Source organism: Anas platyrhynchos, chromosome 1 (genome assembly GCF_047663525.1).
Source record: "Anas platyrhynchos isolate ZD024472 breed Pekin duck chromosome 1, IASCAAS_PekinDuck_T2T, whole genome shotgun sequence".
Classification (NCBI taxonomy): Eukaryota; Metazoa; Chordata; class Aves; order Anseriformes; family Anatidae; genus Anas; species Anas platyrhynchos.
The window spans coordinates 82178706-82194274 of record NC_092587.1 but is presented as its reverse complement, the minus strand read 5'-3'; the positions used below and the strand labels follow the sequence as shown (position 1 = coordinate 82194274).

The following is a 15569-nucleotide window of genomic DNA, read 5'->3' as shown; positions in this document are numbered from 1 at the left end:
GATGGTGTGTTTCGCAAGACTTCTGTGCGAGCTATAAATCTGGGTGAGTTGCATCGTGTGACTGAAAGCAGCAGACTGGAGGAAGTGCCAACAACTCTCCACATCTGAGAAGCTGGCATTGAGGTGAGATGCATACTTTCTATATGAAAGCTTTAAATAGCTTCTTGGGTGGCTACTATGAAATGAAGTTGAAGAGGTTTTAGTTTGGGATGAGAGCTACAACATGTATGTGTGGATCTGATTTCTGGCATTTACAGAGGCTTGATGCACCCTTCAGGTAATGAGAAGAGCGCTACAGGATAACCATACCTAGTAAAGCGAGGGCTTGGAAGGAGACACTGCTACAGAAATTCCAAGGGATGAAATAAAATATTTTACAAGAGAGTCTTGGGACTAGAATCTTTATGTTGTCAGAAATTAACTAGTTAATTTAATAATAATGTTATTATTACTAGCAGTAGTAGTACTGATAGATAAGTTGTTAAAAGTTATCAAAGTCATTAAAGTCATATAATATTGTTCTAACAACCAATAAAATTCACTTTCATTTAGAAATTAATTGAATGCCTCACTACATACATTGTATGTTTTCTACATAGAATATTGTTAGTTGTGAAATTCGGTCGAAGCATCCCACACCTATTTCTAAAGTAATTCTCAAATGTAGTGTCAGTCATGAATTGAAAGACTCATTGTAAGAGACTAAGAAGCTAAAACAAAAGAATGTCTCAAAAGCTCAGCAGAGAATGGTGATACGGTCAGAAAAGAGGATCCTGCTAGGGCTGGATAGTGCTTTTCTGAGGCCAACGTCCTTATCCTGGGTAACCTTCTGAGATACCTTCTGGCATCCGAGGTTCTGGCAGCTGTGGTCAGAAAGGTATTGGCAATCTCTCTCTCTGCCTTCCCCTCAAGAAGGCTCTGGGACACAGGATGCACATATTACCATATAAAGCAGGAACTGGAGGTAGGGACTAGCTGTAATTAGGATACAAAGTGAGAACTGGAATTGGGTCCAGTTTATAAATAGTGCGACTCAGAAGGGCTTTGTGTGCACCCACCACCATCGCAGACAGAACAGTAACTGGACCAGAGACATTGCTGGAACCCAATGTGGTAATCTGGACCTTTCCTCTACCTCTATCTTTCTCTGTCTCCCTCTCTGTCTCCTATGCTATGGCCCATTCAGCCCTCTGTGAAATAACAAGATTTAAATAGTTCAATAGCAAGGTTTATAGATAGCATAGTTTAATCAATTTCTGTCAGAATAGCTTTTGCTATTTTATTAACTTTTGCTAAATGTTAATAACACCAAACAATTGATTGAAAGGTTTTATGTCACTTAAATTTACTCAAAGTTACACAACTAACTAAGAACTGATAGATTTGATGCATATCTCATTTTACTCTTATTTTTTTCTTCCAAATTCAAATTTCTGCATCATGCCCTCAGTTTCGTCCAACAGCTGTTTTATTCATTCCTTGCTAAAACTGTTCTAATTGTCCCATTCTTCTTTTTCCCTCTCCATTGTGTCTTTTGTGGAAGTGCTTCTTACAAGTGTTGTTTGTTTTCTGTTTTCCTTTTCTGCAGGCTGTCATCTGACATCTACAGCAACAAATCCAAATTACAGAAACACTGCTGAGATGGGGAAAATCATCATTTATGAGAACATCAACTTCCAGGGGTACTCCAAAGAACTCACCAGAGACGTTGCCAATCTGAAAGATGTAGATTGGAATGACTGTGTCTCCTCAGTGAAAGTAATTGGACAGCCTTGGGTGGCTTATGAGCACATTAACTATACAGGCCGGTTACTGGTATTTGAGGAGGGAGAGCATAGCTTTGTTGGTAAAGAGATGAATGACAAGATCTCTTCCCTGATGTTGATTACTGAAAATTTACACAATCCACAGATCACTATCTATGAACATAACCAATATCAAGGGAAGAGCAGGGTGATAACAGAAGCTACCAATTTGGCTAGGGGGCATGACAATGACATGGCATCTTCTCATAAAGTGCAGCGAGGTGCCTGGCTGTTGTGTGAACATAGCGATGGAAGTGGTTTTTGTTACATTGCACGAGAGCATGAACACCTTCCAAGTTACAAAGCAATCAATTTCAATGACAAGCTTTCATTTCTGCGTCCCCTTCTCCCTGGAAAGCATTGTCATCACTGATGGATTGCAAATTCTGAAGTCCTAAGGGTAGATGTAGCCCTAGGAAGAAGGATGGGACCTAGATCTCTCTGCTTTTTTTTATTTTTTATTTTTATTTCCCCTTCTGGTATAAAAATACTGAATGGGAGAGCTCTCTTTTATGCTATGCTGCAGATGCGTATTTCTCAATCCTGTCTGGTGCTGTTCTCTTTCTCCATGATCCCAATAAATGCAAGAACTATTTTATTTAGTAATATGAAAAAACCTCAATGATAATAGATATCTTGTGGTGTGTAACCTATTAAACCTGTAACTAGCATTCCAAAGTACTAAACCATGTAATGTGAAAATGTTGCATGTTGCTTCTGTTGCTATATGCATAAGCACATATATAGTGTATAACCAGAACTGCTGACTTTATATTCTTCTTTACAATGCTCTTGCTTCACAATGACCTCTGCAATATTTTTTCTATTCCATTTTGTGTTGTTACCAATAAAGAAGATATTGCAGGCAACAATGGCTCTATTTTGTCTTTGTGGTTTGACAGAGAAATATTACCCTTATATATTATGAGATTTCTGTGTGTTAAGAGAATGGTTCACACAGTCAGATCCATGAAAAAGATTTTGAAGTCTTCTGAAAGGTTTTATTTCCTTCCATTTTCATTTGTTGGTAACGTTAGTTTCAGGCATGACTCAGTGTGATGTCACTTAATGGTGATCTTTTTAAGTCACTTTCTTATTTATGATTAAGTTAGATCATTGCATTATATCAATAAATTTATTGCTGCTTCTCTTCCATAAGGGAAGTGTATAATTCCATTTGTGATACTCAGCCAGACTTAAAGTCTTGGTGAGCATACTGATATTGGTTTTATCATGGCCATACACGAATTTGGAAACTTTACTGAATGATCACAATACTGATTGTGTCTTAAGGCACTGATCATACTTACAATTTATTATTTTCTAATGCTCTCGAATATATATTCAAATGGAAATTTCTGATAAATTTGATTTGATTGGTTGACTGCAATATGAAATCCCTAGTATTTTTAAACTCTTTTCATCTCGATCCAAGATTATGTATTATTTTGAAGTCACAGTGTTTCAATCAGAATGGCAAAACCCTTTCTTCCAAACCATTATAAAAATCTTGAGGAGGGCCATGTGGTACATTCTCCTTCTACCACAGGGCTGACTGAAATGCTAGATCAGGTAGCTCTGTGCCTTCTGAAATACTGAGTAGTGATGTGGTTTATCACCACCAAAAGCATGCAAGGAATCCCAATAGGTCCTTCTTTGTTCTTTACCAATTCCATGAACATCACTGAACGCAAATGACACCTTTTGTTGGGTAAAGAGGCAAATAGGGCATGAAGATGCAAGCTACCAGAAGCAGAGAGATACAGAAGGAATGATGAAGAATCTGTAGTTCAGTGTTTTGCAAGCCACAGAAGCGCCCAGAGGATGACCCATCTGCTATTCAGAGTTCCTCTAAGATTATGATTGTATTTTTACTCTTTATTTCCAAAATGGCACACTGAAAACTTCATGACAGAATAGCTTTCAAGATAATTTGCAATTAATTGCATTTGCACATGAAATATGCAATATTATGCACATGAAATAAGATCCCACATCTTATTGAAGATGTGGGATCGCACATTTCAGAAACTGTTTTGCCATATACAGGTTTACCTGGAGAATGCAGAATTGCAGTTCTGAAATACCCCTGTTGAATGTCAGTTGCACTCTCTGAGTCCTATTGTGGCAGTTGTGCAGCTCTGTATTGCAAAGTTCATCTATCTGAGTGCTGAGCTCCTGTTTGTGGTTCTGTTCTTGTATTCTGTTCTTGTATGTTCTTTACTAGAACTAAGATCTACAGCATGCAGTGCTATCATCTGCTGGGCTTTTTCCTGTTTTAAAACAAATGTCAGTCACTTGTGGTCCTTTTCCAGGCTCATGTGTGTGGATGCAAATATACAATAAACAAATATACACCTTCCTGGAGGTGTTCCACATCAGGTTAGATGAGGCCCTGAGCAACCTGATCTAGTGGGTGGCAGGGCAGGGGAGTTGGAGCTAGATGATCTTTAATGCCCCTTTCAACTGATGCTGTTCTATGATTCCATGATTTTGTGATCATTCAGGTTTCATGTGTGATGGGACACTTCTTACTACTTTGTAGACAATTTCTGGTTTCCTTGCTTTACTAACCACAGATCTTTTTTTATAGGGATTCCAAAACTCAATTCAAAGAACATTGAGAATTGTATCTACTCTAGGCCAAAATAATTTGGACACTGAGAAATTTTCGGAGAAAGCCAACTGTAAAGAAAGGAACCAAATAGTTAAATCCCTTAAACACTTCCAGGGATGGGGCATGCACAACTTCCCTGGGCAACCTGTTCCAGTGCCTCACCACCTCTGAGAGAAGAATTTCCTCTTAACCTCTAATTTAAACCTTCCCTCTTTTAGTTTAAGGCCATTACTCCCAGTCCCATTGCTACACGCTTTGATGAATAGTCCCTCCCCAGTTTTCCTCTTTCCTTTAAGTATTGGAAAGCCCCTATAAGGTTTCCCCTGGTCCCTCTTAAACTAGGCATAGTATAAATATAGAATAAAAATGGTGATTCCAAAATAAACAATCATTTTAAAACGTTCTTAGAAGGGATTCTTACTTACCTGACTTGTGGAAAATGGAGTCCACAATCAGTAAGATTGTAAAGTAGGTATATTTATTGAGTGCTGGGCAGCATAGGGGGTAGTCTCACCAATGTCGTGCACACCCAATGCGGCAATTTGCCATGGTTATATGCAGCAAAGTGTTACATATGAATGAAGTCTCACAGTGCACCTATACATATCCTGTCCCCACTTCATGTTAAAATTAGTTCCAAGGAGTCATTTCCATAAGCTCATCCCATCTGCGCTTCCGCAGTGTCTCCTGGGTCACCGAGGGTTATGGGGATGAAGGTTGGTGACTCTTCCTCATCACCGCTAGTAGACCTCTTGTCTTTGCGCAGACTCAGTTGCTCCTTGGCTCTTGTCCATCCGCAGTACCAGTTTCTGCCAGTTTCTTAAGACAGGTTCACACCCTTATCAAGAGACTAACCTTGGTAAGGGGCCAAGGCTTCTTTATTTAGTTTGCACAGTGCACAATAATTAGCAAAGACATTAAGCATCATCCATTAGTTTAATATTGTCAGTGCTCTATTTCTACTTGATAAGATTCTCCTAAGTGTCTCTTTTGTATCCACAGTAAAGTACAATAGACATTTGAACAGAATTCTGAATGAGGAAAGCTTGTAACCTGTGTTATTCTAGAAAGAGATATCTAGAGAGGGTTCAAACAGGATATACATCACTAAGAAGTGATACACAAACAGGCTGAACATTTTTGTGCTTAATTAGAAATGTCTGCAGAGCAAGTTCAGACATGTTTGTCTGATCAGAATGTGATACATGGAGTAATAATTCATGTCAAGAAGACGGTTGATATTAATAAAGAAGGGGGAGATGTGGGAGTGTGGCCATGGGGGTCGACAAGCCCCATGTTTGGTGATAACATCAGACTCTTAACGATGAGGCCATCAGGAATGGAAAGAGTTTAGAGGGAATAAAGAAGGGTGATTAAGGTGAAGCCTTGCCGTCTGGGGTTGCTTGTTTTCCTGCTGTTAAGGCATGGAAGTTGCAGCGGGGTTTGCTGGTTGGAACTGTTAAAATTTGTTGTTTAATCATATTTTTAGTGTGGTTTCAAGGGTTAATGAAACGCGGGAAAAGCAATCAGGTTTTGTTGCTTTCGGGAACCTTGTGGAGGGCAGAGCATGTGCAGAAGAAGAGGGAGGCAGTCGAAGCCGCCCCTGCAGTCTAGACAAGAGCCAGGAACAAAAGGTTGCTAGTGGTGATGGGGGGAAACATGAGCCTTCATCCCCACGACCCCCAGCGACTGCCACAAAGAGAATTATAATACAAAGTGGGGATAGGATATACATATGTATAGGCGTACTCGGGTTTCTTGTGAATATGTAAAAGCAGTGTTGTATAAATATTTGGGAAGTTCGATGGTTGGGTGTGCATGTTGGTAGAGTATAGACTCCCCATGCACTCAGTGCTGTTTACTTGCCTTTTATAAATATTACTAAATTCAGATTGAGTTGTATTGTCATTTGTAACAAATTGGTGACCCCGACGTGATCTTCTTGGACTTTGAATCTGCGACTGGTAAAGGGAGGCACCCCACCTAGTGGCCCTTGCTGATAGCGGCGCTAGAGTCCAACAAGATTTCGAACATAAGAGGCAAGTAAAGAACTGAGAGCTCTCCCTTTGTGACCCATAATTCTGCATGCGAAGACCTGAACTAAGAGGATTTGTGAGTATACCGTTCAGTTGGGTGGGATTCAGCTGTGTGACTGTGTGTAAGGGTGTGACTGAGATGGAACTTAGTTCTGAAGCGAGTGCGGAGGTCTTCTAACTGTGGTTCTGATCTCCCATGAGGGACTCGGCTGGTGAAGGACTGAAGCGATTGGTCTAGGAATTCATGGGTGGGTTAACCACTTGCAAGACACCTCCAGACACAGGCACAGCCAGGGACTCAGAATCTCTTTGAGGGTTCTAGGGATTCAGAACCTCTTTAAGGGTTCCAGGGATTTGGAACTTGTTTGAAGCTTCCAGGGATTTGGCCAGGGATTCAGAACCTCTTTGAGGGTTCTAGGGATTCAGAACCTCTTTGAGGGTGATTTAAAGATCAAAGCCAAAATTTCTTTAAGTGGTATATTCTTTATTGCAGCGCTGGATGCACGGGGGATCCTTCCGCCTATCGTGCATGTTCAAAGTGACAAAATATCTCATATTTATACAGCGAAACAATGAATATTCAATTAGCACGCATACATATTCATTACCTAACCCCGCCTACCCTCGCATCGTATGCTAATTAGCTTATCAGTCCTTGCGCTTGCGCAAAGCCTTCCAAGAATTTTGGGCCGGGGTCTCCAGGATGTGGGCAGTGGTCTTTGGGAGGAAGGCCGTAGGTCTTCCTCGTAATGCACTTTTCACCTTTGCTTAATCAGTTGTTTTCCAAGCTGTAAAAATGCTGAGTTGGCTTTCAGTTTAACTGAGGGTCGGCAGATAACAGGAAGTCTCAGTTAACAAGACAAGACAATTGACTCAAGTTATCTCAAGTCTCAGCCTGACTAACGGTTAACAGATACTGGGATGTTTTCAAATAACAAGATGCTTAAACATAACAAAAGGTCTACAGATAACAAGATGTCATTTACTTTGTCCTTGCTAACTTTTAACCACAAGTTTTATTCTATCCTAAAGTGAGTTTATACTATATCAAGGGTTCCAGGAATTCGGAACTTGTTTGAAGGTTCCATGATGGGTCAGGAGGAAAGTAGATTCTCAGACCTGAGAGGCTCAAAGAGCCCAGACATTCCACCAGAAAGCCCATTAGGGATAATGTTAAAATATTGAGATGACTGGGAATCAAGGAAAGGAAAAAATAAAGAGAAAATGGCTCAATTTTGTATGATAAAATGGTCAAAGGAACCTTTAAGGCCACATGTTTTTTGGCCAGTTTTCAAATCCTTTGAGGATTGGGTATGTCAGGCATTGAACCTCTATGTTAACTCTAAGGAGCCTTTTAACCAAGAAAAAGTGATTACATGGCTCTATGGATAGGAGCCTCAAACTCATTTCCCCCAAACCAAACATTCACTTTAAATATGAGAACTGACAGGGGAAAGGAAGAATGGGAGCCTCTGGATAATATCCCCCCTCCCTATTCATGGCAACCAAAACCACCACCTATTGAAAGTTGATTGCCCACGGCCCCTGTTCCCTCTCCCTCTCCTCCTGCATGAAGGACTAGAAATAAGATAAGAGCCACAGAAAGGGAGGAAAGTGAAACATGAGGTTGGACTGGCGATTCAGAAGGTCTTTACCCTTCGAGGGAGGTACCCCTTGGGGGGAACCAGGGGAATAGGGTTTGTAGCGGTTCCTTTGAACATGTCAGATGTAAGAAATTTTAAGAAGGAAATGGGAAGCCTTTTAGTAGATGACTCTTTAGGAGCTGCTGAAAGATTGGACCCGTTCTTAGGTCTGAACATGTATACCTCAGAAGAAATGTAGTCCATATTGGGGATCCTCTTCACTACAGAAGAAAGAGGAATGATCAGGCAAGCAGGAATGAGACTGTGGGAAAGACAAAATCAGGGAGGTCCTCCAGCGGATGTGAAATGGCCAAATATTAACCCTAACTCAGGCTTAATGATACAGGGGATAAAGGAATCAGTTCCAAGGGGACAAAATATAAAGAAAGCTTTTAACGAGTATCAGTGTAGAGACAAATCTCCAACTGAATGGTTAGAAAGGCTGAGAAAAAGCCTTCAGATGTACTCAGGGATAGATCCTGATTCCCCTACAGGTGGGGCACTGTTGAGAACCCAGTTTGTAGCAAAATCCTGGGAAGACATCCGAAAGAAATTGGAGAAACTTGATGATTGGCATGAAAAAGGATTAGAAGAATTATTGAGGGAAGTGCAAAAAGTCTATGTGAGGAGAGATGGGGAAAAACAGAAGGCAAAAGCAAAGATTTTTGTGGCAGCAATAAGGGAAAGTCAAAAACCAAGTGGACAGGAAAGCAGGAAAGGATCAGGGAGAAAACAGGGTGAAAGAGAACTGAAGGATAAATGGAAAGGACAACAAGATGAAATCCCTATCTGTTACTATTGTGGCAAAAAGGGGTATCTTCAGAGGAATTGTAGAAAAAAACAAAACAACACAACAGGATGAAGAAATGTTTAAGGAAGACTAGGGGTGTCAGGGGCTATATCTTTTGGGGACCTGAACATCAAATGAGCCCTTGATAAAATTATTAATAGGTCCTGAGGGAAGAGGTGTATTTTTTGGTAGATTCTGGGGAGGAGAAATCAACTAGAAAAGTACCAAAAGGGGTTAAGGAAGGAAAGAGGAATACCATGGTAGTAGAAGCACAAAGGGACCCTTATAGGAACCCTATAAGGTTCCTATATTGGAAAATACAGAAATAGAATCAGAAAAGAACCTATGTCTCAATGACCTATTGCTGGTGCCTGAGGCTGAGCACAATCTATTAGGAAGGGACTTAATAATAAGATTAGGGTTGGAAATCAAGAGCCAGATGGGAGAATTAAAAATTCAGCTATATACCCTAACCCAAGAAGATGAGGGAGAAATAGACGCTCAGGTATGGTTTCAAGAGGGAGATTCAGGAAAATTAGATATGGAACCCTTGGTAGTAGAAATAGTGGATCCACAACAGCCAATAAGGATTAGGCATATCCTATCCTGTTGGAGGGGAGAAGAGGACTCAAACCAGTTATAGACAGGTTGCTCCAAAAGGAGATGCTGGAACCGTGTATGTCCCCCCATAATACCCGCATTTTGCCAGTAAAAAAGGCTGATGGATCATGTAGGTTGGTTCAGGATCTTAGGGCTGTGAATCAACAAACCATAACCAAATTCCTAGTGGTGGCAAACCCATATACTTTATTAAACCACCTAACACCTCAGCATAAATGGTATAGTGTTATAGATTTGAAGGATGCTTTCCGGGCCTGCCCATTAAGTGAAGGGTCTCGAAATTACTTTGCCTTTGAATGGGAAGACCCCGAAACAGGAAGGCGACAACAGCTCAGATGGACCTGTCTTCCTCAGGGATTTACTGAATCCCCAAATTTATTTGGCCAAACCTTAGAAAAATTATTACAACTTTTTGAGGTAAAGGGGGAAATGAAATTGTTGCAATATGTAGACGACCTATTAATAGCTGGGGAGACTGAAAAATAGACACAGAGAACCACTATTGAATTACTTAATTTCTTAGGGAAAAAAGGGTTGAAGGTCTCAAAATCTAAATTACAATTTGTGGAAAAGGAAGTAAAGTACTTAGCACATTGGCTTAGCCAAGGAAAGAAAAAAATGGATCCTGACAGGGTATCTGGGATTTTAGCCCTATCATCACCCAAAATGAAGAAGGAAGTGAGGCAACTGCTCTGCCCCTTGGGATATTGTAGACCCTGGATTAAAGGGTTTAGTGAAAAGGCAAAGTTTTTATATGAAAAATTGACCAGAGAAAAGGTTAAGTGGAACAAGGAAGATGAGGAAAAGTTGAGGTTGATATAGAAAACATTAATAGAAGCTCCAGTGCTGAGCCTCTCAGATTTAGAAAGACCCTTTTATTTATTTGTAAATGTTTCTAATCAAACCGCATATGGAGTACTAACTCAGGAATGAGCAGGAATCAAGAAACCTGTGGGATATAGTTCCAAAGTATTAGACCCTGTGAGTAGAGGGTGGTCGGTGTGCTTACAGGCAATTGTGGCTACTGCCTTACTGATTGAGGAAGCTAGAGAAGTCACTTTTAGGGCACCTCTGAAGATATATACTCCACATAATGTTAGGGGAGTACTCCAGCAAAAAGCTGAAAAGTGGTTCACTGATAGTAGGACGCTGAAGTATGAGGCCATCCTGATCGACTCCCCTGATTTAGAACTAAAAGTAACTGCTGCACAGAACCCTGCACAATTTCTATATGGGGAACCCCTAACAGAACAACAACATAACTTTGTAGAAGTGATTGAATTGCAAACCAAAATCTGACCCGATCTCGAGGAGACAGAATTAGAGACGGGGTAAAATTATTTATTGATGGATCGTCCAGAGTAGTAGATGAAAAAAGAAGAGCAGGGTATGCCATCGTAAATGGGGGTATGGTCCTAATAGAATCAGGACCACTCGGTGCTGCTTGGTCCACTCAAGCATGTGAACTTTATGCATTATTATGAGCCCTAGACCTATTGAAAGGGAAAAGTGGCACTATTTATACAGACTCTAAATATGCTTATGGAATAGTCCACACATTTGGGAAAATTTGGGAAGAAAGGGGACTCATAGGGTTTGACTGTGTCCCTGGGCATTAAATGGGAATATCATACGCCATGGCATCCTCAAAGTTCTGGACGAATTGAGAGAATGAATCAGACAATTAAACACCAATTGGCCAAACTGATGATTGAGACTCAATTATTATGGGTAAAATGCTTACCATTGGCATTGCTAAACATAAGAACCAAGGCACATGGTGAGACTGGAGTATCACCTTATGAGATGCTTTACGGTATGCCGTATTCCCAAGGAATGCCCTTAGATCATTAGTTGATAGAAGACTATGAGACACGGAAATATGTGATAACTCTGGGAAAACAATTGAAAGAACTTTGGGAGAAGGGGGTGTTGGCTCAAAATGTGCCCTTGGGGTTCACAATTCATAAAATACAGCCCAGAGATAAAGTGATGACAAAAACTTGGAAAGAAGAATCGTTGTCTCCACATTGGGAAGGTCCTTGTCTTGCTTACTACAGAGACAGCTATAAGAACAGCGGAAAAGGGGTGGACACATGCATCGGGAATAAAGGAACCTGTAACAAGAACCTGGAAGGCTGAGTCTACTCCTGGAGATCTGAAAATTAAGCTGAAAAGAACTTAAAGTATATCAGGGCATAGCTACCCTTTGGATGCTAATTGTATGTATGTTAAAACTTGTATTGATTAGAATATTAGCTATCATTGGAAATTCATATAAAGGCCCTAATAGAAGGGTTTGGGGACCCCAAAACCCCACAGGGGGAGTGCCACCTCCGGTAGAGATACCCGCAACATCTTGAATTACTCTTGTCCTGAACATTTAAAAGAATAGGGGGGAAAATTTACCTAGAGGATTGGTTATCTGCTTTGAATCAAGCCTCCGCTAACTTGTGGAAAAGTTGAACGCAAATAGGAGAACCATCAGGTGTGTAAGCCTGGACCATTTCCTAAGAAGTATCAGGGAGAGGGCAAGACCGGAGAAAGGACGGGTACTGAGGTTCAAGAGGTTTACCAAGGGCTGCAACACCTTAGGGTAATAACTGTCAGATAACATGGCCTTTACCGGACTTCTGTTATATATGTAGTGGTAATTCATGTTGAGAAAATAGTTGATATTAATAAAGAAGGGGGAGATTTGGGAGTGTGGCCATGGGGGTCGGAAAGCCCCATGGTTGATGATAACATTAGACTCTTAACGATGAGGCCATCAGGAATGTAAAAGTGTTTAGAGGGAACAAAGAAGGGTGATTCTGGAGACTCCATGCCGTCTCCAGTTTCTTGTTCTCCAGCCGTTAAAGCAGGGAAGTTTCTGGTTGTTTGCTGTTGCTGTTATATGCAAAGTTGTTTGACCAATGAAAAGTTGTTTTGAAAAGAACTGCTGTGGGGTGAAGGGCATAAGAGGGGAGCCTGTCCTCAAGATAATAAAAAAGGGCAACACGATGATATTATGTCATCAATAAAGAAGCGGGAAAGAAGAATGAAAAAGAACAGGCTAGCAGAACGAAGACCAGGACGGGAAAAGGCACATTGATTGCCTCGTGGAGATAGGTTTGGCCAAACTCAGCAAACCGCTCAGAGAAGCTCATACAGAAAGTCGCTGAAAATGGGCACACCGGAGCTGGGAAGAAGCTCAAGCTCAGAGAAGCGAACCCGTGCGCACAACTGCCCCTCACTGGTAAGCAGTTGGGCATTATGGGGAATCATATGTCCTTAGGAACAACGACTGTCCTGGTAACCTTACAGCTTATTCTCCTTATTAACAATCAGACAGTTTATGAGCCTGAAACATGGGACCAAACTGAGGTCAAGGTGTGGGACTCTGCAACTAAAAACAACAAGGTTGCAGTGGGATTGCTCGGCACCTGGCGAGCAGTCTCTGAGGCCTTAAAGAGCTATGTGGGACCACAGTCAGAAACGTGTGGTTTGCCAGACAATGAGGGAGCTGCGGGCTCGTTTAGTGATCCGACTGCTACGCATGCCATGGGCCCCTCTGCTGCTACAGCCATCGAAGGATTTTGCTGTTACGCCCCCTGGTGACCTGGATGTTCCTTTTGACCCAGGCCTATTGGCCTTGGAAAGGAGATGGATATGCTTTTCTTCGATCCGGGAGGAACGGGATACATAAGGCCTGAAGGCTGAGTTGCTTGACAACTTAAAGCGAGTGCAATGATCTAATCCTAGTGCAATGATCGGGTGGATAACATAAACTGTGGCATTACGTATAGTAAGCATGAAGGCAGTAGCCATGTTAACAATGGGATCATAGGTAAAATTTATCAGAGACCACCAAGACTGTAACTTCTTCTCAGAATCATTGGCATTGTCCCAAACAGTCTTTCATACTTCAGCTGGAAAAATGCCTTCACTTCCTTATCTAATGATCAAGGCAGCTGTTGCCTGCAGCCATAACTGTGCTTGCATACAAGTAAGAGCTAAAGATACATTATCTTGAACCATACTAAGTGCATCTATTATTAGTTTGTGGTCTTAGTCTTCAGCATTTTCCCATCTCGGTAACGCCTTTGAAACTTGCCATTGGCTAGTTCCCAATGCTAATAAGGATGATTGTAAGGGTTGTTTTAGTTTTGTCACATCACTAGTTGCTGAGGCTAGCTTATTCATTAATATTTCTGAATCAATTCCATTGAAAACTCCTAACCCTGTTCCTAGCATTCCAGTTAAGTCTCTTTGTGTCCTGCCCCTGAGGTGTGCTTGCTTTTGTGACCATATTGTCCAGTCTTCAAATGATGTCTTTAGGAAAGGAGAGGAGGCTGGTTGAACTGCCGAGACGTTAATTTGTATTAGCAATTCAATGTGCTTGAGAGACCATTCTGGATTAAATAATAATTGTTGTTGGTCTGTGTTCCTTACTATGTATGGGCCTGTTTCATAAATTTTGGATTCCAGTTTGGTTGGGGGTGGGGCATAGGTAATATGAGGCCCTCACCCTCCTTGATTTTGAGCTTTTGGCCCTTATATATTTGGCCAAAAACAGCTGATTACTACATTCTGTGTTAATATAAAATTATACCAGCAATCTAATTTACCTGGGTGGATACAACTTTCTCGTTGGCCATTTCTGGAAATCGATTTCACTAAAATCCCTATTACTTTTTTTGTGGGTCGTTCCATTAATCATTCAGCATCCTATTTTAATTTTGTCCCCTATGGTTCTTTGGTGTGTCCACTCTTCCCCTAATTTTTGCCATTCTGATGGTGTATATAAATGGTTACCATTTGTTTGCCAGATGACCATAACGGCTAACTTTCCATTAATGCTCTTATCCTCTGTTGTTACGGCTTCGGTCCAAGGCCACTCACCATTCTCTGTTATCATAGAGGCACCTTCTTGAATCACAATTACAACTATAAGCCATAGAAACAAAACAATTCTATCAACAAAATTTCTGCCAACTATATTACTAAATACTCCCGACTGTAATGTCCTCATTTTGTTTGACTAAGTTTTAGTTTCAGTTCATTGTCACCTGGCATTACTTTCCAGGGGGCTTCTGGAGCTTTCTTCACTCAGGAATGGTGGATCCAAGCGGCTTGTTCTCTAATCTTGATAGCAGCATGAGTTGTCAGCAACACTTGATACGGTCCATTCCATTTTTCCTCTAGAGGTTGTCCTGAAAAAGTCTTTATATATACATAATCCCCTGGCTTAAAGGGGTGGATTGGTTGATCCAACCCTCTAGCCCTGGTCCCTTAAACAAATTTATGTACTTTATTTAATTGTTTCTGAAGTTCCGTTATATATCCTAACTGTGTTAGGTCCTCTCCACTAAATAGAAATTGATACGGCCTTCCATATAAGATTTAAAAGGGACTCAAATTCTCTTTTGTTGTAGGTTTAACTCTTATTCTAAATAATGCTAAAAGGAGGGATTGAGGACATGACAAATTAGCTTCTTGTCCAATTTTAGCTATTTGTTGTTTAATTAAATGGTTCATTTTTTCTACCTGTCCACTTGCCTGTGGTCTATAAGGAGTATGCAGTTGCCAATCTATCTTTAGAATCTTACTTATCTGTTGTACCACTTGCGCACAAAAATGTGAACCCTCTATCAGAAGACATTGCTACTGGAATCCCAAAGCACGGTATAATTTCATTTAACAAGTCTTTAACCACTTCTCATGCTTTGTTTGTTCGACAGGGAAAGGTTTCGGGCCATCCTGAAAACATGTCAGTCAGAACCAGTAAATAACGATACCCCCCTTTTCTAGGGAGTTCTGAAAAATCAACTTGCCACTGTTGCCCCGGGTAATTTCCTTTACCGATTATTCCAAATTTTATTCTATTCTTGGTATTGGGGTTATTGTGTAAACAAATGCTACATTGTTGAGTTACTTGTTTTATCGTTGTATATAAATTTCGTCCCACTGATGTCTGACTCAGGCTCTTATGCAGTGTGTCAGCTCCCCAATGTGTTTTATTGTGTTCTGTAAGAACTATGGTCCATGTCAAATTAAAGGGTATTATTAAGCAGT

General features: G+C 40.8%; 1 protein-coding gene across 1 annotated transcript; it reads left to right on the top strand.

The window, feature by feature from the left end:
- On the top strand, positions 1–2677 carry LOC113842426 (epidermal differentiation-specific protein). The gene is made up of 2 exons (XM_027449808.3): positions 1–123; positions 1589–2677. The coding sequence occupies exon 2, from the start codon at positions 1642–1644 to the stop codon at positions 2176–2178; it is 537 nt and encodes a 178-aa protein (XP_027305609.1). The 5' UTR covers positions 1–123; positions 1589–1641; the 3' UTR covers positions 2179–2677.
- Positions 2678–15569: the final 12892 nt, after the last annotated feature.